The sequence below is a fragment of the Rhinoderma darwinii genome, unplaced genomic scaffold, assembly GCF_050947455.1.
Source record: "Rhinoderma darwinii isolate aRhiDar2 unplaced genomic scaffold, aRhiDar2.hap1 Scaffold_2117, whole genome shotgun sequence".
Classification (NCBI taxonomy): Eukaryota; Metazoa; Chordata; class Amphibia; order Anura; family Rhinodermatidae; genus Rhinoderma; species Rhinoderma darwinii.
Genome location: NW_027462455.1, coordinates 18,815 through 43,554, shown reverse-complemented (window position 1 = coordinate 43,554; position 24,740 = coordinate 18,815). Strand labels below are relative to the sequence as shown.

At 52.0% G+C, this 24,740-nt stretch overlaps 1 protein-coding gene across 1 annotated transcript; it reads right to left on the bottom strand.

Annotated features, from left to right (window-relative positions):
• Positions 1-6,473: 6,473 nt before the first annotated feature.
• Positions 6,474-24,265, bottom strand: CUNH17orf75 (chromosome unknown C17orf75 homolog). The gene is made up of 4 exons (XM_075848151.1): positions 24,079-24,265; positions 20,762-20,845; positions 20,481-20,606; positions 6,474-6,642 (listed from the first exon to the last, which is right to left on the bottom strand). Exons 1-4 carry the CDS (start codon positions 24,210-24,212, stop codon positions 6,474-6,476), a joined length of 513 nt encoding a protein of 170 aa, XP_075704266.1. The 5' UTR covers positions 24,213-24,265.
• Positions 24,266-24,740: the final 475 nt, after the last annotated feature.

Genomic DNA, 24,740 nt, shown 5'->3' with positions numbered 1-24,740 from the left:
AGGACACAGCTACATATATATACTGGAGAGATGTTACAGGGTAATGTGGGGGTACTGGGGTGTATACCGGTAACATGGAGGACACAGCTACATATATATACTGGGGAGATGTTACAGGGTAATGTGGGGGTACTGGGGTGTATACCGGTAACATGGAGGACACAGCTACATATATATACTGGAGAGATGTTACAGGGTAATGTGGGGGTACTGGGGTGTATACCGGTAACATGGAGGACACAGCTACATATATATACTGGGGAGATGTTACAGGGTAATGTGGGGGTACTGGGGTGTATACCGGTAACATGGAGGACACAGCTACATATATATACTGGGGAGATGTTACAGGGTAATGTGGGGGTACTGGGGTGTATACCGGTAACATGGAGGACACAGCTACATATATATACTGGAGAGATGTTACAGGGTAATGTGGGGGTACTGGGGTGTATACCGGTAACATGGAGGACACAGCTACATATATATACTGGAGAGATGTTACAGGGTAATGTGGGGGTACTGGGGTGTATACCGGTAACATGGAGGACACAGCTACATATATATACTGGAGAGATGTTACAGGGTAATGTGGGGGTACTGGGGTGTATACCGGTAACATGGAGGACACAGCTACATATATATACTGGAGAGATGTTACAGGGTAATGTGGGGGTACTGGGGTGTATACTGGTAACATGGAGGACACAGCTACATATATATACTGGAGAGATGTTACAGGGTAATGTGGGGGTACTGGGGTGTATACCGGTAACATGGAGGACACAGCTACATATATATACTGGGGAGATGTTACAGGGTAATGTGGGGGTACTGGGGTGTATACTGGTAACATGGAGGACACAGCTACATATATATACTGGAGAGATGTTACAGGGTAATGTGGGGGTACTGGGGTGTATACCGGTAACATGGAGGACACAGCTACATATATATACTGGGGAGATGTTACAGGGTAATGTGGGGGTACTGGGGTGTATACCGGTAACATGGAGGACACAGCTACATATATATACTGGGGAGATGTTACAGGGTAATGTGGGGGTACTGGGGTGTATACCGGTAACATGGAGGACACAGCTACATATATATACTGGAGAGATGTTACAGGGTAATGTGGGGGTACTGGGGTGTATACCGGTAACATGGAGGACACAGCTACATATATATACTGGAGAGATGTTACAGGGTAATGTGGGGGTACTGGGGTGTATACCGGTAACATGGAGGACACAGCTACATATATATACTGGAGAGATGTTACAGGGTAATGTGGGGGTACTGGGGTGTATACTGGTAACATGGGGGACACAGCTACATATATATACTGGGGAGATGTTACAGGGTAATGTGGGGGTACTGGGGTGTATACCGGTAACATGGAGGACACAGCTACATATATATACTGGGGAGATGTTACAGGGTAATGTGGGGGTACTGGGGTGTATACCGGTAACATGGAGGACACCGCTACATATATATACTGGGGAGATGTTACAGGGTAATGTGGGGGTACTGGGGTGTATACTGGTAACATGGAGGACACAGCTACACATATATACTGGAGAGATGTTACAGGGTAATGTGGGGGTACTGGGGTGTATACTGGTAACATGGAGGACACAGCTACATATATATACTGGGGAGATGTTACAGGGTAATGTGGGGGTACTGGGGTGTATACCGGTAACATGGAGGACACAGCTACATATATATACTGGGGAGATGTTACAGGGTAATGTGGGGGTACTGGGGTGTATACCGGTAACATGGAGGACACAGCTACATATATATACTGGGGAGATGTTACAGGGTAATGTGGGGGTACTGGGGTGTATACTGGTAACATGGAGGACACAGCTACATATATATACTGGAGAGATGTTACAGGGTAATGTGGGGGTACTGGGGTGTATACTGGTAACATGGAGGACACAGCTACATATATATACTGGAGAGATGTTACAGGGTAATGTGGGGGTACTGGGGTGTATACCGGTAACATGGAGGACACAGCTACATATATATACTGGGGAGATGTTACAGGGTAATGTGGGGGTACTGGGGTGTATACCGGTAACATGGAGGACACAGCTACATATATATACTGGGGAGATGTTACAGGGTAATGTGGGGGTACTGGGGTGTATACTGGTAACATGGAGGACACAGCTACATATATATACTGGAGAGATGTTACAGGGTAATGTGGGGGTACTGGGGTGTATACTGGTAACATGGAGGACACAGCTACATATATATACTGGGGAGATGTTACAGGGTAATGTGGGGGTACTGGGGTGTATACTGGTAACATGGAGGACACAGCTACATATATATACTGGGGAGATGTTACAGGGTAATGTGGGGGTACTGGGGTGTATACCGGTAACATGGAGGACACAGCTACATATATATACTGGGGAGATGTTACAGGGTAATGTGGGGGTACTGGGGTGTATACCGGTAACATGGAGGACACAGCTACATATATATACTGGAGAGATGTTACAGGGTAATGTGGGGGTACTGGGGTGTATACCGGTAACATGGAGGACACAGCTACATATATATACTGGGGAGATGTTACAGGGTAATGTGGGGGTACTGGGGTGTATACTGGTAACATGGAGGACACAGCTACATATATATACTGGAGAGATGTTACAGGGTAATGTGGGGGTACTGGGGTGTATACCGGTAACATGGAGGACACAGCTACATATATATACTGGGGAGATGTTACAGGGTAATGTGGGGGTACTGGGGTGTATACTGGTAACATGGAGGACACAGCTACATATATATACTGGGGAGATGTTACAGGGTAATGTGGGGGTACTGGGGTGTATACTGGTAACATGGAGGACACAGCTACATATATATACTGGGGAGATGTTACAGGGTAATGTGGGGGTACTGGGGTGTATACCGGTAACATGGAGGACACAGCTACATATATATACTGGGGAGATGTTACAGGGTAATGTGGGGGTACTGGGGTGTATACCGGTAACATGGAGGACACAGCTACATATATATACTGGAGAGATGTTACAGGGTAATGTGGGGGTACTGGGGTGTATACCGGTAACATGGAGGACACAGCTACATATATATACTGGGGAGATGTTACAGGGTAATGTGGGGGTACTGGGGTGTATACCGGTAACATGGAGGACACAGCTACATATATATACTGGAGAGATGTTACAGGGTAATGTGGGGGTACTGGGGTGTATACTGGTAACATGGAGGACACAGCTACATATATATACTGGAGAGATGTTACAGGGTAATGTGGGGGTACTGGGGTGTATACCGGTAACATGGAGGACACAGCTACATATATATACTGGAGAGATGTTACAGGGTAATGTGGGGGTACTGGGGTGTATACTGGTAACATGGAGGACACAGCTACATATATATACTGGGGAGATGTTACAGGGTAATGTGGGGGTACTGGGGTGTATACTGGTAACATGGAGGACACAGCTACATATATATACTGGGGAGATGTTACAGGGTAATGTGGGGGTACTGGGGTGTATACTGGTAACATGGAGGACACAGCTACATATATATACTGGGGAGATGTTACAGGGTAATGTGGGGGTACTGGGGTGTATACTGGTAACATGGAGGACACAGCTACATATATATACTGGAGAGATGTTACAGGGTAATGTGGGGGTACTGGGGTGTATACCGGTAACATGGAGGACACAGCTACATATATATACTGGGGAGATGTTACAGGGTAATGTGGGGGTACTGGGGTGTATACCGGTAACATGGAGGACACAGCTACATATATATACTGGGGAGATGTTACAGGGTAATGTGGGGGTACTGGGGTGTATACCGGTAACATGGAGGACACAGCTACATATATATACTGGAGAGATGTTACAGGGTAATGTGGGGGTACTGGGGTGTATACCGGTAACATGGAGGACACAGCTACATATATATACTGGGGAGATGTTACAGGGTAATGTGGGGGTACTGGGGTGTATACTGGTAACATGGAGGACACAGCTACATATATATACTGGGGAGATGTTACAGGGCAATGTGGGGGTACTGGGGTGTATACCGGTAACATGGAGGACACAGCTACATATATATACTGGGGAGATGTTACAGGGTAATGTGGGGGTACTGGGGTGTATACCGGTAACATGGAGGACACAGCTACATATATATACTGGAGAGATGTTACAGGGTAATGTGGGGGTACTGGGGTGTATACCGGTAACATGGAGGACACAGCTACATATATATACTGGAGAGATGTTACAGGGTAATGTGGGGGTACTGGGGTGTATACCGGTAACATGGAGGACACAGCTACATATATATACTGGGGAGATGTTACAGGGTAATGTGGGGGTACTGGGGTGTATACCGGTAACATGGAGGACACAGCTACATATATATACTGGGGAGATGTTACAGGGTAATGTGGGGGTACTGGGGTGTATACTGGTAACATGGAGGACACAGCTACATATATATACTGGAGAGATGTTACAGGGTAATGTGGGGGTACTGGGGTGTATACCGGTAACATGGGGGACACAGCTACATATATATACTGGAGAGATGTTACAGGGTAATGTGGGGGTACTGGGGTGTATACCGGTAACATGGAGGACACAGCTACATATATATACTGGAGAGATGTTACAGGGTAATGTGGGGGTACTGGGGTGTATACTGGTAACATGGAGGACACAGCTACATATATATACTGGGGAGATGTTACAGGGTAATGTGGGGGTACTGGGGTGTATACCGGTAACATGGAGGACACAGCTACATATATATACTGGAGAGATGTTACAGGGTAATGTGGGGGTACTGGGGTGTATACCGGTAACATGGAGGACACAGCTACATATATATACTGGAGAGATGTTACAGGGTAATGTGGGGGTACTGGGGTGTATACCGGTAACATGGAGGACACAGCTACATATATATACTGGAGAGATGTTACAGGGTAATGTGGGGGTACTGGGGTGTATACCGGTAACATGGAGGACACAGCTACATATATATACTGGAGAGATGTTACAGGGTAATGTGGGGGTACTGGGGTGTATACTGGTAACATGGAGGACACAGCTACACATATATACTGGAGAGATGTTACAGGGTAATGTGGGGGTACTGGGGTGTATACCGGTAACATGGAGGACACAGCTACATATATATACTGGAGAGATGTTACAGGGTAATGTGGGGGTACTGGGGTGTATACCGGTAACATGGAGGACACAGCTACATATATATACTGGGGAGATGTTACAGGGTAATGTGGGGGTACTGGGGTGTATACCGGTAACATGGAGGACACAGCTACATATATATACTGGGGAGATGTTACAGGGTAATGTGGGGGTACTGGGGTGTATACCGGTAACATGGAGGACACAGCTACATATATATACTGGGGAGATGTTACAGGGTAATGTGGGGGTACTGGGGTGTATACCGGTAACATGGAGGACACAGCTACATATATATACTGGGGAGATGTTACAGGGTAATGTGGGGGTACTGGGGTGTATACCGGTAACATGGAGGACACAGCTACATATATATACTGGGGAGATGTTACAGGGTAATGTGGGGGTACTGGGGTGTATACTGGTAACATGGAGGACACAGCTACATATATATACTGGAGAGATGTTACAGGGTAATGTGGGGGTACTGGGGTGTATACCGGTAACATGGAGGACACAGCTACATATATATACTGGGGAGATGTTACAGGGTAATGTGGGGGTACTGGGGTGTATACCGGTAACATGGAGGACACAGCTACATATATATACTGGAGAGATGTTACAGGGTAATGTGGGGGTACTGGGGTGTATACCGGTAACATGGGGGACACAGCTACATATATATACTGGGGAGATGTTACAGGGTAATGTGGGGGTACTGGGGTGTATACCGGTAACATGGAGGACACAGCTACATATATATACTGGAGAGATGTTACAGGGTAATGTGGGGGTACTGGGGTGTATACCGGTAACATGGAGGACACAGCTACATATATATACTGGAGAGATGTTACAGGGTAATGTGGGGGTACTGGGGTGTATACCGGTAACATGGAGGACACAGCTACATATATATACTGGAGAGATGTTACAGGGTAATGTGGGGGTACTGGGGTGTATACTGGTAACATGGAGGACACAGCTACATATATATACTGGAGAGATGTTACAGGGTAATGTGGGGGTACTGGGGTGTATACCGGTAACATGGAGGACACAGCTACATATATATACTGGGGAGATGTTACAGGGTAATGTGGGGGTACTGGGGTGTATACCGGTAACATGGAGGACACAGCTACATATATATACTGGGGAGATGTTACAGGGTAATGTGGGGGTACTGGGGTGTATAGGTGAACAGGGTTATATATAAATCCCAGCAGGGACATAGGAAGGATATAGATCCAGGCCCTTCTCGGTGCCCCCCAGAAAGCATATGATGTGCTGTGGCGTTGGGGGTCCAGGCTCAGTGCGGACCTCCAGTTTACCTTGTATCAGGCAGAAGTAACAGCCCAGCGTGTATTCAGGAGAACTGGAAAAAAAGAAAAACATCACAGCCGAGGGAGCCCTGTACCCCAGGAGAGAGACCCCCATCACACAGGACATGACACCAGAGCTGGGGAGCCCTGTACCCCAGTAGAGAGACCCCCATCAGACAGGACATGACACCACAGCCGGGGAGCCCTGTACCCCAGGAGAGAGCCCCCCATCACACAGGACATGACACCACAGCCGGGGAGCCCGGTACCCCAGGAGAGAGCCCCCCATCACACAGGACATGACACCAGAGCCGGGGAGCCCTGTACCCCAGGAGAGAGCCCCCCATCACACAGGACATGACACCACAGCCGGGGAGCCCGGTACCCCAGGTGAGAGACCGTCATCACACAGGACATGACACCAGAGCCGGGGAGCCCTGTACCCCAGGAGAGAGACCCCCATCAGACAGGACATGACACCCCAGGAGAGAGCCCCCCATCAGACAGGACATGACAACAGAGCCGGGGAGCCCTGTACCCCAGGAGAGAGACCCCCATCACACAGGACATGACACCAGAGCTGGGGAGCCCGGTATCCCAGGAGAGAGACCCCATCACACAGGACATGACACCAGAGCCGGGGAGCCCTGTACCCCAGGAGAGAGCCCCCGTCACACAGGACATGACACCAGAGCCGGGGAGCCCTGTACCCCAGGTGAGAGACCCCCATCAGACAGGACATGACACCACAGCCGGGGAGCCCTGTACCCCAGGAGAGAGCCCCCCATCACACAGGACATGACACCAGAGCCGGGGAGCCCTGTACCCCAGGAGAGAGACCCCCATCACACAGGACATGACACACCAGAGCCGGGGAGCCCTGTATCCCAGGAGAGAGCCCCCCATCACACAGGACATGACACCAGAGCCGGGGAGCCCTGTACCCCAGGTGAGAGACCCCCATCAGACAGGACATGACACCACAGCCGGGGAGCCCTGTACCCCAGGAGAGAGCCCCCCATCACACAGGACATGACACACCAGAGCCGGGGAGCCCTGTATCCCAGGAGAGAGCCCCCCCATCACACAGGACATGACACCAGAGCCGGGGAGCCCTGTACCCCAGGTGAGAGACCCCCATCAGACAGGACATGACACCACAGCCGGGGAGCCCTGTACCCCAGGAGAGAGCCCCCCATCACACAGGACATGACACACCAGAGCCGGGGAGCCCTGTATCCCAGGAGAGAGCCCCCCATCACACAGGACATGACACCAGAGCCGGGGAGCCCTGTACCCCAGGTGAGAGACCCCCATCAGACAGGACATGACACCACAGCCGGGGAGCCCTGTACCCCAGGAGAGAGCCCCCCATCACACAGGACATGACACCAGAGCCGGGGAGCCCTGTACCCCAGGAGAGAGACCCCGTCACACAGTACATGACACCAGAGCTGGGGAGCCCTGTACCCCAGGAGAGAGCCCCCCATCTCACAGGACATGACACCAGAGCTGGGGAGCCCTGTACCCCAGGAGAGAGCCCCCCATCACACAGGACATGACACCACAGCCGGGGAGCCCGGTACCCCAGGAGAGAGCCCCCCATCACACAGGACATGACACCAGAGCCGGGGAGCCCTGTACCCCAGGAGAGAGACCCCCATCACACAGGACATGACACCAGAGCCGGGGAGCCCTGTACCCCAGGAGAGAGCCCCCCATCACACAGTACAGGACACCAGAGCCGGGGAGCCCTGTACCCCAGGAGAGAGCCCCCCATCACACAGGACATGACAACAGAGCCGGGGAGCCCTGTACCCCAGGAGAGAGCCCCCCATCACACAGGACATGACACCAGAGCTGGGGAGCCCGGTACCCCAGGAGAGAGCCCCCCATTACACAGGACATGACACCAGAGCCGGGGAGCCCTGTACCCCAGGAGAGACCCCCATCAGACAGGACATGACACCCCAGGAGAGAGCCCCCCATCACACAGTACATGACACCAGAGCTGGGGAGCCCGGTACCCCAGGAGAGAGCCCCCCCATCACACAGTACATGACACCAGAGTCGGGGAGCCCTGTACCCCAGGAGAGAGCCCCCCATCACACAGGACATGACACCAGAGCCGGGGAGCCCTGTACCCCAGGAGAGAGCCCCCATCACACAGGACATGACACCAGAGCCGGGGAGCCCTGTACCCCAGGTGAGAGACCGTCATCACACAGGACATGACACCAGAGCCGGGGAGCCCTGTACCCCAGGAGAGAGCCCCCCATCACACAGGACATGACACACCAGAGCCGGGGAGCGCTGTACCCCAGGAGAGAGCCCCCAAATCACACAGGACATGACACCAGAGCCGGGGAGCCCTGTACCCCAGTTGAGAGCCCCCAATCACACAGGACATGACACCACAGCCGGGGAGCCCGGTACCCCAGGAGAGAGCCCCCCATTACACAGGACATGACACCACAGCCAGGGAGCCCTGTACCCCAGGAGAGAGCTCCCCATCACACAGGACATGACACCACAGCCGGGGAGCCCGGTACCCCAGGAGAGAGCCCCCCATCACACAGGACATGACACCACAGCCGGGGAGCCCTGTACCCCAGGAGAGAGCCCCCCCACCATTACACAGGACATGACACCACAGCCGGGGAGCCGGGTACCCCATTAGAGAGCCCCCCCATCACAAAGGACATGACACCATAGCCGGGGAGCCCGGTACCCCAGGAGAGAGCCCCCCATCACACAGGACATGACACCAGAGCCGGGGAGCCCTGTACCCCAGGAGAGAGACCCCCATCACAAAGGACATGACACCAGAGCCGGGGAGCCCTGTACCCCAGGAGAGAGCCCCCCATCACACAGTACAGGACACCAGAGCCGGGGAGCCCTGTACCCCAGGAGAGAGCCCCCCATCACACAGTACATGACACCGGAGCCGGGGAGCCCTGTACCCCAGGAGAGAGCCCCCCCTTCACACAGTACATGACACCAGAGCCGGGGAGCCCTGTACCCTAGGAGAGAGCCCCCCATCACACAGGACATGACACCAGAGCTGGGGAGCCCGGTACCCCAGGAGAGAGCCCCCCCATCACACAGGACATGACACCAGAGCCGGGGAGCCCTGTACCCCAGGAGAGAGACCCCCATCACACAGGACATGACACCAGAGCCGGGGAGCCCTGTACCCCAGGAGAGAGCCCCCGTCACACAGTACATGACACCAGAGCTGGGGAGCCCTGTACCCCAGGAGAGAGACCCCCATCACACAGGACATGACACCACAGCCGGGGAGCCCTGTACCCCAGGAGAAAGCCCCCAATCACACAGGACATGACCCCAGAGCCGGGGAGCCCGGTACCCCAGGAGAGAGCCCCCATCACACAGGACATGACACACCAGAGCCGGGGAGCCCTGTACCCCAGGAGAGAGCCCCCCATCACACAGGACATGACACCAGAGCCGGGGAGCACGGTACCCCAGGAGAGAGCCCCCCATCACACAGGACATGACACCACAGCCGGGGAGCCCGGTACCCCAGGAGAGAGCCCCCATCACACAGGACATGACACCAGAGCTGGGGAGCCCGGTACCCCAGGAGAGAGTCCCCCATGACACAGGACAGGACACCAGAGCCGGGGAGCCCTGTACCCCAGGAGAGAGCCCCCCCATCACACAGGACATGACACCAGAGCTGGGGAGCCCTGTACCCCAGGAGAGAGACCCCCATCACACAGGACATGACCCCAGAGCCGGGGAGCCCTGTACCCCAGGAGAGAGCCCCCCATCACACAGGACATGACACACCAGAGCCGGGGAGCCCTGTACCCCAGGAGAGAGCCCCCATCACACAGGACATGACACCAGAGCCGGGGAGCCCTGTACCCCAGGTGAGAGACCGTCATCACACAGGACATGACACCAGAGCCGGGGAGCCCTGTACCCCAGGAGAGAGCCCCCCATCACACAGGACATGACACACCAGAGCCGGGGAGCCCTGTACCCCAGGAGAGAGCCCCCAAATCACACAGGACATGACACCAGAGCCGGGGAGCCCTGTACCCCAGGAGAGAGCCCCCGTCACACAGGACATGACACCACAGCTGGGGAGCCCAGTACCCCAGTTGAGAGCCCCCAATCACACAGGACATGACACCACAGCCGGGGAGCCCGGTACCCCAGGAGAGAGCCCCCCATTACACAGGACATGACACCACAGCCGGGGAGCCCTGTACCCCAGGAGAGAGCCCCCCATCACACAGGACATGACACCACAGCCGGGGAGCCCGGTACCCCAGGAGAGAGCCCCCCATCACACAGGACATGACACCAGAGCTGGGGAGCCCTGTACCCCAGGAGAGAGCCCCCGTCACACAGGACATGACACCACAGCCGGGGAGCCCTGTACCCCAGGAGAGAGCCCCCCCACCATTACACAGGACATGACACCACAGCAGAGGAGCCGGGTACCCCAGGAGAGAGACCCCCATCACACAGGACATGACACCACAGCCGGGGAGTCGGGTACCCCAGGAGAGAGCCCCCCCCCCATCACAAAGGACATGACACCACAGCCGGGGAGCCCAGTACCCCAGGAGAGACCCCCATCACACAGGACATGACACCAGAGCCGGGGAGCCCTGTACCCCAGGAGAGAGCCCCCGTCACACAGGACATGACACCACAGCTGGGGAGCCCTGTACCCCAGTTGAGAGCCCCCAATCACACAGGACATGACACCACAGCCGGGGAGCCCGGTACCCCAGGAGAGAGCCCCCCATTACACAGGACATGACACCAAAGCCGGGGAGCCCTGTACCCCAGGAGAGAGCCCCCCATCACACAGGACATGACACCACAGCCGGGGAGCCCTGTACCCCAGGAGATAGCCCCCCCCATCACACAGGACATGACACCAGAGCCGGGGAGCCCAGTACCCCAGGAGAGACCCCCATCACACAGGACATGACACCAGAGCCGGGGAGCCCGGTACCCCAGGAGAGAGCCCCGCATCACACAGGACATGACACCAGAACTGGGGAGCCCTGTACCCCAGGAGAGAGCCCCCCATCACACAGGACATGACACCAGAGCTGGGGAGCCCTGTACCCCAGGAGAGAACCCCGTCACACAGGACATGACACCACAGCCGGGGAGCCCTGTACCCCAGGAGAGAGCCCCCCCCCATTACACAGGACATGACACCACAGCCGGGGAGCCCGGTACCCCAGGAGAGAGCCCCCATCACACAGGACATGACACCACAGCCGGGGAGCCCGGTACGCCAGGAGAGAGCCCCCCCATCACAAAGGAAATGACACCACAGCCGGGGAGCCCGGTACCCCAGGAGAGAGCCCCCCATCACACAGGACATGACACCAGAGCTGGGGAGCCCTGTACCCCAGGAGAGAGACCCCCATCACACAGGACATGACACCAGAGCCGGGGAGCCCGGTACTCCAGGAGAGAGCCCCCCATCACACAGGACATGACACCAGAGCCGGGGAGCCCGGTACCCCAGGAGAGAGCCCCCCCATCACACAGGACATGACCCCAGAGCCGGGGAGCCCTGTACCCCAGGAGAGAGACCCCCATCACACAGGACATGACCCCAGAGCCGGGGAGCCCTGGGGGGGGGGGGGGTGTCTCCTGCATCATTGGCAGAAAAAATGGTTCCAATAGAAAAGTGTGCGTGTAATTGTAGAGAGCCCCGGGTGTGGGGGTGTAATCACGTGGACACGGGGGCTCTCCGTCTGGACCCCCACTAATGTCGTGTAGCAGGCAGGTGGGGGGGGGGGGAGGGGTTCGTGCTCCTCTGTGGCCCCCCCAACCATCATCCCGGGAAGTCACAAATCATAACCTCCGACTGCTGCTCTACAGCGATCATAATCTCTAGTGTCTGCTCCATCAGGACACAGCTACGCCAGTGACTCCACCTCCTGTCTCACACCCTCCCCCATGCTTTACACTGTCACTCTGCTCCATCAGGACACAGCTATGCCAGTGACTCCACCTCCTGTCTCACACCCTCCCCCATGCTTTACACGGTCACTCTGCTCCATCAGGACACAGCTACGCCAGTGACTCCACCTCCTGTCTCACACCCTCCCCCATGCTTTACACTGTCACTCTGCTCCATCAGGACACAGCTATGCCAGTGACTCCACCTCCTGTCTCACACCCTCCCCCATGCTTTACACTGTCACTCTGCTCCATCAGGACACAGCTACGCCAGTGACTCCACCTCCTGTCTCACACCCTCCCCCATGCTTTACACTGTCACTCTGCTCCATCAGGACTCAGCTACGCCAGTGACTCCACCTCCTGTCTCACACCCTCCCCCATGCTTTACACTGTCACTCTGCTCCATCAGGACACAGCTATGCCAGTGACTCCACCTCCTGTCTCACACCCTTCCCCATGCTTTACACTGTCACTCTGCTCCATCAGGACTCAGCTATGCCAGTGACTCCACCTCCTGTCTCACACCCTCCCCGCTCCATCAGGACACAGATACGCCAGTGACTCCACCTCCTGTCTCAGACCCTCCCCCATGCTTTACACTGTCACTCTGCTCCATCAGGACACAGCTACGCCAGTGACTCCACCTCCTGTCTCAGACCCTCCCCCATGCTTTACACGGTCACTCTGCTCCATCAGGACACAGCTACGCCAGTGACTCCACCTCCTGTCTCACACCCTCCCCCATGCTTTACACGGTCACTCTGCTCCATCAGGACACAGCTACGCCAGTGACTCCACCTCCTGTCTCAGACCCTCCCCCCATGCTTTACACTGTCACTCTGCTCCATCGGGACACAGCTATGCCAGTGACTCCACCTCCTGTCTCAGACCCTCCCCCATGCTTTACACTGTCACTCTGCACCATCGGGACACAGCTACGCCAGTGACTCCACCTCCTGTCTCAGACCCTCCCCCATGCTTTACACGGTCACTCTGCTCCATCAGGACACAGCTACGCCAGTGACTCCACCTCCTGTCTCAGACCCTCCCCCATGCTTTACACGGTCACTCTGCACCATCAGGACACAGCTACGCCAGTGACTCCACCTCCTGTCTCAGACCCTCCCCCATGCTTTACACGGTCACTCTGCTCCATCAGGACACAGCTACGCCAGTGACTCCACCTCCTGTCTCACACCCTCCCCCATGCTTTACACTGTCACTCTGCTCCATCGGGACACAGCTATGCCAGTGACTCCACCTCCTGTCTCAGACCCTCCCCCATGCTTTACACTGTCACTCTGCACCATCAGGACACAGCTATGCCAGTGACTCCACCTCCTGTCTCACACCCTCCCCCATGCTTTACACGGTCACTCTGCTCCATCGGGACACAGCTATGCCAGTGACTCCACCTCCTGTCTCAGACCCTCCCCCATGCTTTACACTGTCACTCTGCACCATCAGGACACAGCTATGCCAGGGACTCCACCTCCTGTCTCACACCCTCCCCCATGCTTTACACGGTCACTCTGCTCCATCAGGACACAGCTACGCCAGTGACTCCACCTCCTGTCTCACACCCTCCCCCATGCTTTACACTGTCACTCTGCACCATCAGGACACAGCTATGCCAGTGACTCCACCTCCTGTCTCAGACCCTCCCCCATGCTTTACACTGTCACTCTGCACCATCAGGACACAGCTATGCCAGGGACTCCACCTCCTGTCTCACACCCTCCCCCATGCTTTACACGGTCACTCTGCTCCATCAGGACACAGCTACGCCAGTGACTCCACCTCCTGTCTCACACCCTCCCCCATGCTTTACACTGTCACTCTGCTCCATCAGGACACAGCTATGCCAGTGACTCCACCTCCTGTCTCACACCCTCCCCCATGCTTTACACTGTCACTCTGCACCATCGGGACACAGCTACGCCAGTGACTCCACCTCCTGTCTCACACCCTCCCCCATAGTTACATAGTTACATAGTTAGTATGGCTGAAAAAAGACACATGTCCATCAAGTTCAACCAAGGGAAGGGAAAAGGGAAGGAAAAATTTCTACACATAGGAGGTGATACTTTTTTGTTCTAGGAAATTATCTAACCCTTTTTTAAAGCCATCTACTGTCCCTGCTGTGACCGGCTCCTGCGGTGTCTACTGTCCCTGCTGTGACGGCTCCTGCGGTGTCTCCTGTCCCTGCTGCGACCAGCTCCTGCGGTGTCTACTGTCCCTGCTGTGACCAGCTCCTGCGGTGTCTACTGTCCCTGCTGTGACGGCTCCTGCGGTGTCTACTGTCCCTGCTGTGACCAGCTCCTGCGGTGTCTCCTGCCCCTGCTGCGACCAGCTCCTGTGGTGTCTACTGTCCCTGCTGTGACCAGCTCCTGCGGTGTCTCCTGCCCCTGCTGTGACGGCTCCTGCGGTGTCTACTGTCCCTGCTGTGACCAGCTCCTGCGGTGTCTCCTGTCCCTGCTGTGACGGCTCCTGCGGTGTCTCCTGTCCCTGCTGTGACGGCTCCTGCGGTGTCTCCTGTCCCTGCTGTGACGGCTCCTGCGGTGTCTACTGTCCCTGCTGTGACCAGCTCCTGCGGTGTCTCCTGTCCCTGCTGTGTCGGCTCCTGCGGTGTCTACTGTCCCTGCTGTGACGGCTCCTGTGGTGTCTACTGTCCCTGCTGCGACCAGCTCCTGCGGTGTCTCCTGTCCCTGCTGTGACCAGCTCCTGCGGTGTCTCCTGTCCCTGCTGTGACGGCTCCTGCGGTGTCTCCTGTCCCTGCTGCGACCAGCTCCTGCGGTGTCTACTGTCCCTGCTGTGACGGCTCCTGCGGTGTCTCCTGTCCCTGCTGTGACCAGCTCCTGCGGTGTCTCCTGTCCCTGCTGTGACGGCTCCTGCGGTGTCTCCTGTCCCTGCTGCGACCAGCTCCTGCGGTGTCTACTGTCCCTGCTGTGACGGCTCCTGCGGTGTCTACTGTCCCTGCTGTGACCAGCTCCTGCGGTGTCTACTGTCCCTGCTGTGACGGCTCCTGTGGTGTCTACTGTCCCTGCTGTGACGGCTCCTGCGGTGTCTCCTGTCCCTGCTGTGACGGCTCCTGCGGTGTCTCCTGTCCCTGCTGTGACGGCTCCTGCGGTGTCTCCTGTCCCTGCTGTGACGGCTCCTGCGGTGTCTACTGTCCCTGCTGCGACGGCTCCTGCGGTGTCTCCTGTCCCTGCTGTGACGGCTCCTGCGGTGTCTCCTGTCCCTGCTGTGACGGCTCCTGCGGTGTCTACTGTCCCTGCTGTGACGGCTCCTGTGGTGTCTACTGTCCCTGCTGTGACGGCTCCTGCGGTGTCTCCTGTCCCTGCTGTGACGGCTCCTGCGGTGTCTACTGTCCCTGCTGTGACGGCTCCTGTGGTGTCTACTGTCCCTGCTGTGACCAGCTCCTGCGGTGTCTCCTGTCCCTGCTGTGACGGCTCCTGCGGTGTCTACTGTCCCTGCTGTGACCAGCTCCTGCGGTGTCTACTGTCCCTGCTGTGACGGCTCCTGTGGTGTCTACTGTCCCTGCTGTGACGGCTCCTGCGGTGTCTCCTGTCCCTGCTGTGACGGCTCCTGCGGTGTCTCCTGTCCCTGCTGTGACGGCTCCTGCGGTGTCTCCTGTCCCTGCTGTGACGGCTCCTGCGGTGTCTACTGTCCCTGCTGCGACGGCTCCTGCGGTGTCTCCTGTCCCTGCTGTGACGGCTCCTGCGGTGTCTCCTGTCCCTGCTGTGACGGCTCCTGCGGTGTCTCCTGTCCCTGCTGTGACGGCTCCTGCGGTGTCTACTGTCCCTGCTGTGACGGCTCCTGCGGTAGGCTATTCCATAAATTCACAGTTCTCACTGTAAAGAAGCCTTGTCGCCTCTGCAGCTTGAACCTTTTTTTCTCCAGACGGAGGGAGTGCCCCCTTGTTTTTTGAGGGGGTTTTACAAGGAACAGGATTTCACCATATTTTTTGTATGTGCCATTAATATATTTATATAAGTTAATCATGTCCCCCCTTAGTCGTCTTTTCTCAAGGCTAAATAGGTTTAATTCTTTCAATCTTTCCTCATAACTTAAATTCTCCATGCCCCTTATTAGCTTCGTTGCTCTTCTTTGTATTTTTTCCAACTCCAGGGCATCCTTTCTATGAACTGGAGCCCAGAACTGGACTGCATATTCTAGATGAGGCCTCACTAATGCTTTGTAAAGTGGCAATATTACATCCCTGTCCCGCGAGTCCATGCCTCTTTTAATACACGACAATATCCTGCTGGCCTTTGAAGCAGCTGATTGACACTGCATGCTGTTATTGAGTTTATGATTTACAAGTACACCCAGATCCTTCTCAACAAGTGAATCCGCCAGTGTAGCGCCCCCTAGGACATATGATGCATGCAGGTTGTTGGTACCAAGATGCATAACTTTACATTTATCTACATTAAACTTCATTTGCCAAGTGGACGCCCAAACACTTAGTTTGTTTAAATCTGCCTGTAATTCATGAACATCTTCCATAGTCTGAACTATATTACATAGCTTGGTGTCATCTGCAAAAATAGAAATAGTGCTATTAATCCCATCCTCTATATCATTAATAAATAAGTGGAATAATAGTGGTCCCAGCACTGAACCCTGGGGTACACCACTTATAACCGGGGACCATTCAGAGTAGGAATCATTGACCACAGCTCTCTGGATACGGTCCTTGAGCCAATTCTCAATCCAATTACAAACTATATTTTCTAAACCTATAGTCCTTAAAGGAACAGTGTCATCACAAATTATTTTTTTATATGTTAAAGATGTTAGTGCTTTATTAAAAACGTTTATATTCATTTGTGTGTTTGTGTGTTACTTTTTCTTATTTTTACACTTTTTCTTCCCTATGGGGGCTGCCATTTTTTGTTCCATTTCTGTGTGTGTCGATTAACGACACATACAGACATGGAATACGGCAGCCACAGTCCCATAGGGACTGCGAACGGCTCCCGTCCCATTGACTGCAGTGTACGGCGTCTGTGTGGGAACTGCGCATGCGCCGCTCCCACACAGTCCTATTCGAAATTGGCGCCGTCCGGCGCCATTTTCCTGTGGACCGGAAGTCGCGGCCGGACAGTAATATTACTACTTCCGGTCGCGGCTTCCGGATTTGTGCACTTGCGACAGCAAACGGAGCGGACGGGCCGGAGGGAGCCGCGGCGGCAGGAGCAGGTAAGAGATTTCAATGTATGTTCGTGTTTGTGTGTGTTTACTACTGTATGTAAACCTACTACACTGTGGGTTAGCTCAAAAAATGGCGACACACAGCGTAGGAGGTTACACCGTTCAAACCCCTCGTTTATCCCGGCACTAGCCAGGATAAAGGAGGGGGGGATGCTGAGAGCTCACTAGAGCGAGGGCTTTTAACCCAATGTTGCAATGCTGCAATTTTGGGAACTAGCTCCATCTAGTGACCAAAAATGGGTAGTATTATAAATTAGAAATAATTTATAATATTTCCTGACTCGCGAAAAAAATAAAAAAAATTTGAACAATGTTTAATCACCCACACACTAAATGTTAAATTTTTTAAAAAAAAACATGTTTTTCTGGCAACACATTCCCTTTAATTTACCCATTAGGCGTCTATGAGGGACAGTGTCAAATGCCTTTGCAAAGTCCAAAAACACTAAATCCACAGCGGCCCCTCTGTCTAGACTTCTGCTTACCCCTCATATAATCATTATATCTCCACAGCGGCCCCTCTGTCTAGTCTTCTCCTCACCCCTCATATAATCATTATATATCCACAGCGGCCCCTCTGTCTAGACTTCTGCTCACCCCTCATATAATCATTATATCTCCACAGCGGCCCCTCTGTCTAGTCTTCTCCTCACCCCTCATATAATCATTATATATCCACAGCGGCCCCTCTGTCTAGTCTTCTCCTCACCCCTCATATAATCATTATATATCCACAGCGGCCCCTCTGTCTAGGCTTCTCCTCACCTCTCATATAATCACTATATATCCACAGCGGCCCCTCTGTCTAGGCTTCTCCTCACCTCTCATATAAACACTAAATCCACAGCGGCCCCTCTGTCTAGACTTCTGCTTACCCCTCATATAATCATTATATCTCCACAGCGGCCCCTCTGTCTAGTCTTCTCCTCACCCCTCATATAATCATTATATATCCACAGCGGCCCCTCTGTCTAGACTTCTGCTCACCCCTCATATAATCATTATATCTCCACAGCGGCCCCTCTGTCTAGTCTTCTCCTCACCCCTCATATAATCATTATATATCCACAGCGGCCCCTCTGTCTAGGCTTCTGCTCACCCCTCATATAATCATTATATCCACAGCGGCCCCTCTGTCTAGGCTTCTCCTCACCTCTCATATAATCACTATATATCCACAGCGGCCCCTCTGTCTAGGCTTCTCCTCACCTCTCATATAAACACTAAATCCACAGCGGCCCCTCTGTCTAGGCTTCTGCTCACCTCTTCATAAAAACAGATTAGGTTAGTTTGACAACTTCTGTCCTTAGTAAAACCGTGCTGGCTGTCACTTATAATGCTATTTATTGTCACATAATCCTGTATATAGTCCCTCAATAGCCCCTCAAACATTTTCCCCACGATGGATGTTAAGCTTACTGGTCTATAATTACCCGGGGAAGACCTAGAGCCCTTTTTGAAAATAGGCACCACATTTGCCCTGCGCCAGTCCCTTGGCACTATACCAGTCACTAGAGATTCTCTGAATATTATGAAAAGGGGGACAGAAATAACTGAACTAAGCTCTTTAAGAATGCTTTACACGGTCACTCTGCTCCATCAGGACACAGCTACGCCAGTGACTCCACCTCCTGTCTCACACCCTCCCCCATGCTTTACACGGTCACTCTGCTCCATCAGGACACAGCTACGCCAGTGACTCCACCTCCTGTCTCACACCCTCCCCCATGCTTTACACTGTCACTCTGCTCCATCAGGACACAGCTACGCCAGTGACTCCACCTCCTGTCTCACACCCTCCCCCATGCTTTACACTGTCACTCTGCTCCATCGGGACACAGCTATGCCAGTGACTCCACCTCCTGTCTCACACCCTCCCCCATGCTTTACACTGTCACTCTGCTCCATCAGGACACAGCTACGCCAGTGACTCCACCTCCTGTCTCACACCCTCCCCCATGCTTTACACTGTCACTCTGCTCCATCGGGACACAGCTATGCCAGTGACTCCACCTCCTGTCTCACACCCTCCCCCATGCTTTACACTGTCACTCTGCTCCATCAGGACACAGCTACGCCAGTGACTCCACCTCCTGTCTCACACCCTCCCCCATGCTTTACACTGTCACTCTGCTCCATCAGGACACAGCTACGCCAGTGACTCCACCTCCTGTCTCACACCCTCCCCCATGCTTTACACTGTCACTCTGCACCATCAGGACACAGCTATGCCAGGGACTCCACCTCCTGTCTCACACCCTCCCCCATGCTTTACACGGTCACTCTGCTCCATCAGGACACAGCTACGCCAGTGACTCCACCTCCTGTCTCACACCCTCCCCCATGCTTTACACTGTCACTCTGCTCCATCGGGACACAGCTATGCCAGTGACTCCACCTCCTGTCTCACACCCTCCCCCATGCTTTACACTGTCACTCTGCTCCATCAGGACACAGCTACGCCAGTGACTCCACCTCCTGTCTCACACCCTCCCCCATGCTTTACACTGTCACTCTGCTCCATCGGGACACAGCTATGCCAGTGACTCCACCTCCTGTCTCAGACCCTCCCCCATGCTTTACACTGTCACTCTGCACCATCAGGACACAGCTATGTCAGTGACTCCAGCTCAGCTAAATTGGTGCTGTAGGTGACATCGGAGGACACAAGTTACAACACATCACACCTACAACTCACCCGAGATCCACAGATGCCACGTTGCCCATCCCCTCAAACATGGCTCCTCGGGACAAGCGCTTGGCTATGAAGTTCCGGAGCTCCGGCTCGGCCTCAGCAGCGAGGTTAGTGTCCACCAGAGACAGGCTGTACAAAGAGAGACAGAGCGGTGACAGATGGAGCAGGTAGTAGTGTAACATTCAGTGACACCAGGAAGCACAGAGATCTAGAAGAACAGAACATACAGAAAGCAGGGAGGAGGGGAAATGGGGAGCAGGACACAGAGACCCCGCTGAAGTCACCTGAAGTCTGCTCCACATGAGACGTCCGCTGCAAAACTCCCCCCATCATCATCATCATCATCACCTACTCCCTGCCCGGACACACTGCAACAGAAAATCACACAGCAACGTCAACCGTGATAACCCCTCCCCCGCCTGCCATATAACTACACGGGTATAGGGATGAGAAGTGTAGTATAGCTATTGGGGGTCAGTATATTGGATAAAGGGGGGTAGTATAGAGATTGGGTCAGTATATTAGATATAGGGGTGTAGTATAGATATTGGGGTCAGTATATTAGATATAGGGGTGTAGTATAGATATTGGGTCAGTATATTAGATATAGCGGTATAGTAGACATTGGGTCAGTATATTAGCTATAGGGGTGCAGTATAGATATTGGAGGTCAGTATATTAGATATAGGGGTGTAATATAGATAACAGGGCAGCATATTAGATATAGGGGTGTGGTATAGCTATTGGGGGTCAATATATTACATAATGGGGGTAGTATAGCTATTGGAGGTCAGTATATTAGATATAGGGGTGTAGTAGATATTGGGTCAGTATATTAGATATAGGGGTGTAGTATAGCTATTGGGGGTCAGTATATTAGATATAGGGGTACATAATAGATATTGGGGTCAGTATATTAGATATAGGGGTGTATAGATATCGCGGGTCCGTATATTAGATATAGGGGTGTAGTATAGATATCGGGGTCCGTATATTAGATATAGGGGTGTAGTATAGCTATTGGGGGTCAGTATATTAAATATAGGGGGTCAGTATATTACATATTGGGGGGGGGTAGTATAGATATTGGGGGCTTGTATATTAGATATAGGGGTGTAGTATATATATATATATATATATATATATATATATCGGGGGTCAGTATAATAGATATAGGGGTGTAGTATAGATACCGGGGTCAGTATATTACATATTGGGGGTAGTATAGATATTGGGGGTCAGTATATTAGATATAAAGGTGTAGTATAAATACCGGGGTCACTATATTACATATTGGGGGTCAGTATATTACATATTGGGGGTAGTATAGATATTGGGGGTCAGTATATTACATATTGGGGGGTAGTATAGATATTGGGGGTCAGTATATTAGATATAGGGGTCAGTATATTACATATTGGGGGTAGTATATTAGATATAGGGGTGTAGTATAGATACAGGGGTCAGTATATTACATATTGGGGGTAGTATATTAGATATAGGGGTGTAGTATATAAATATATATATATATATTGGGGGTCAGAATATTAGATATTGGGGGTCAGTATATTACATATTGGGGGGGTAGTATAGATATCGGGGTCAGTATATTACATATTGGGGGTAGTATATATCGGGGGTCAGTATATTAAATATAGGGCTGTAGTATATATATCGGGGTCAGTATATTACATATTTGGGGTAGTATATATATCGGGGGTCAGTATATTCGATATAGGGGTGTAGTACAGATATCGGGGTTCAGTATATTAGATATAAGGGTGTAGTATATATATCAGGGTCAGTATATTACATATTGGGGGTAGTATATATATCGGAGGTCAGTATATTAGATATAGGGGTGTAGTATAGATATCGGGGTCAGCATATTACATATTGTGGGAAGTATATATATCGGGGGTCAGTATATTAGATATAGGGGTGTAGTATAGATATCGGGGTCAGTATATTACATATTGGGGGTCAGTATATTAGATATTGGGGGGTAGTATAGATATTGGGGGTCAGTATATTAGATATTGGGGAGTAGTATAGATATCGGGGGTCAGTATATTATATGTAGGGCTGTAGTATAGATATTGGGGGTCAGTATTTTAGATATAGGGGTGTAGTATAGATATCGGGGGTCAGTATATTAGATGTAGGGGTGTAGTATATATATCTGGGTCAGTATATTACATATTGGGGGTAGTATATATATTGGGGGTCAGTATATTAGATATAGGGGTGTAGTATAGATAGCGGGGGTCAGTATATTAGATATAGGGGTGTAGTATAGATATCAGGGGGTCAGTATATTAGATATAGGGGTGTAGTATAGATATCGGGGGTCAGTATATTAGATATAGGGGTGTAGTATAGATATCAGGGGGTCAGTATATTAGATATAGGGGTGTAGTATAGATATCAGGGGCTCAGTATATTAGATATAGGGGTGTAGTATAGATACCGGGGTCAGTATATTACATATTGGGAGTCAGTATATTACATACTGGGGGTCAGTATAGATATCGGGGGTCAGTATATTAGATATAGGGGTGTAGTATAGATATCAGGGTCAGTATATTACATATTGGGGGTCAGTATATTACATATTGGGGGTCAGTATATTACATATTGGGGGTCAGTATATTACATATTGTGGGTCAGTATAGATATTGGGGTCAGTATAGATATCGGGGGTCAGTTTATTAGATATTGGGGCTTAGTATAGATATCGGGGGTCAGTATATTAGTTATAGAGGTGTAGTATAGATATCGGGGGTCAGTATATTAGATGTAGGGGTGTAGTATAGATATCTGGGGTCAGTATATTAGATGTAGGGGTGTAGTATAGATATCTGGGGTCAGTATATTAGATGTAGGGGTGTAGTATAGATATCGGGGGTCAGTATATTAGATGTAGGGGTGTAGTATAGATATCTGGGGTCAGTATATTAGATATAGGGGTGTAGTATAGATATCTGGGGTCAGTATATTAGATATAGGGGTGTAGTATAGATATCGGGGGTCAGTATATTAGATATAGGGGTGTAGTATAGATATCGGGGGTCAGTATATTAGATATAGGGGTGTAGTATAGATATCAGGGGCTCAGTATATTAGATATAGGGGTGTAGTATATATATCAGGGTCAGTATATTAGATATAGGGGTGTAGTATATATATTGGGGGTCAGTATATTACATATTGGGGCTCAGTATATTACATACTGGGGCTCAGTATATTACATACTGGGGCTCAGTATATTACATATTAGGGCTCAGTATATTACATATTGGGGGTCAGTATAGATATCGGGGGTCAGTATATTAGATATAGGGGTGTAGTATAGATATCGGGGTCAGTATATTACATATTGTGGGGTCAGAATATTACATATTATGTGTCAGTATAGATATCGTGGGTCAGTAAATTAGATATTGGGGGGTAGTATATATATCAGGGTCAGTAGATTACATATTGGGGGGTAGTATAGATATCGGGGGTCAGTATATTAGATATAGGGGTGTAGTATTGATATCGGGGTCAGTATATTACATATTGGGGGTCAGTATATTACATATAGGGGGGTCCTGACCTCCCGGCATGGTGGTACAGGTACAGGCAGTAGTAATCGCCAACCGGCCGCTCTCCCCTCTCGTCGCCTCCGTCATCGCTCCTGACATCTTCCCCGTCCACGGACTCGGCTAAGGAGCTTTGTACCGGCAGCATCTCTCCGTCTGCCTGACAACTCAGCGGTGCGGCTGCAGAGACTGTCCCCTCGGTCCCGCACAATCGTTCCGGAGACACAAGGTTCCGCAGATCCACAGAGACCCGACATCACCCATCACCCGGTCATCGGGAGGTGGAAAATTGTCCGGACCACGTACAACCAGAGGGGACATAGTAAAAAGAATGAACGGTATTACTAATGGAAAGAACAGGTAAAAATAATTGCATAATTATTTTTTTATTTTTGGTAGACATGGCATGAAAAGGATCTCCTGTAGAGCTGTGTGAGGGGGTATATAAGTGTCCTCTCCTGTAGAGCTGTGTGAGGGGGTATATAAGTGTCCCCTCCTGTAGAGCTGTGTGAGGGGGTATATAAGTGTCTCCTCCTGTAGAGCTGTGTGAGGGGGTATATAAGTGTCCCCCCCCTGTAGAGCTGTGTGAGGGGGTATATAAGTGTCTCCTCCTGTAGAGCTGTGTGAGGGGGTATATAAGTGTCTCCTCCTGTAGAGCTGTGTGAGGGGGTATATA

What these genes read in the sequence shown, in the direction of transcription:
- CUNH17orf75 (XM_075848151.1), bottom strand. Translation starts at nt 24,212, where the DNA reads ATGCTGCCGGTACAAAGCTCCTTAGCCGAGTCCGTGGACGGGGAAGAT. An exon ending in TCATGTGGAGCAGACTTCAG is followed by an intron (nt 20,607 to 20,761) that starts GTGACTTCAGCG and finishes CTCTTTGTACAG; the next exon opens with CCTGTCTCTGGTGGACACTA. An exon ending in GTGGCATCTGTGGATCTCGG is followed by an intron (nt 6,643 to 20,480) that starts GTGAGTTGTAGG and finishes CTTTTTTTCCAG; the next exon opens with TTCTCCTGAATACACGCTGG.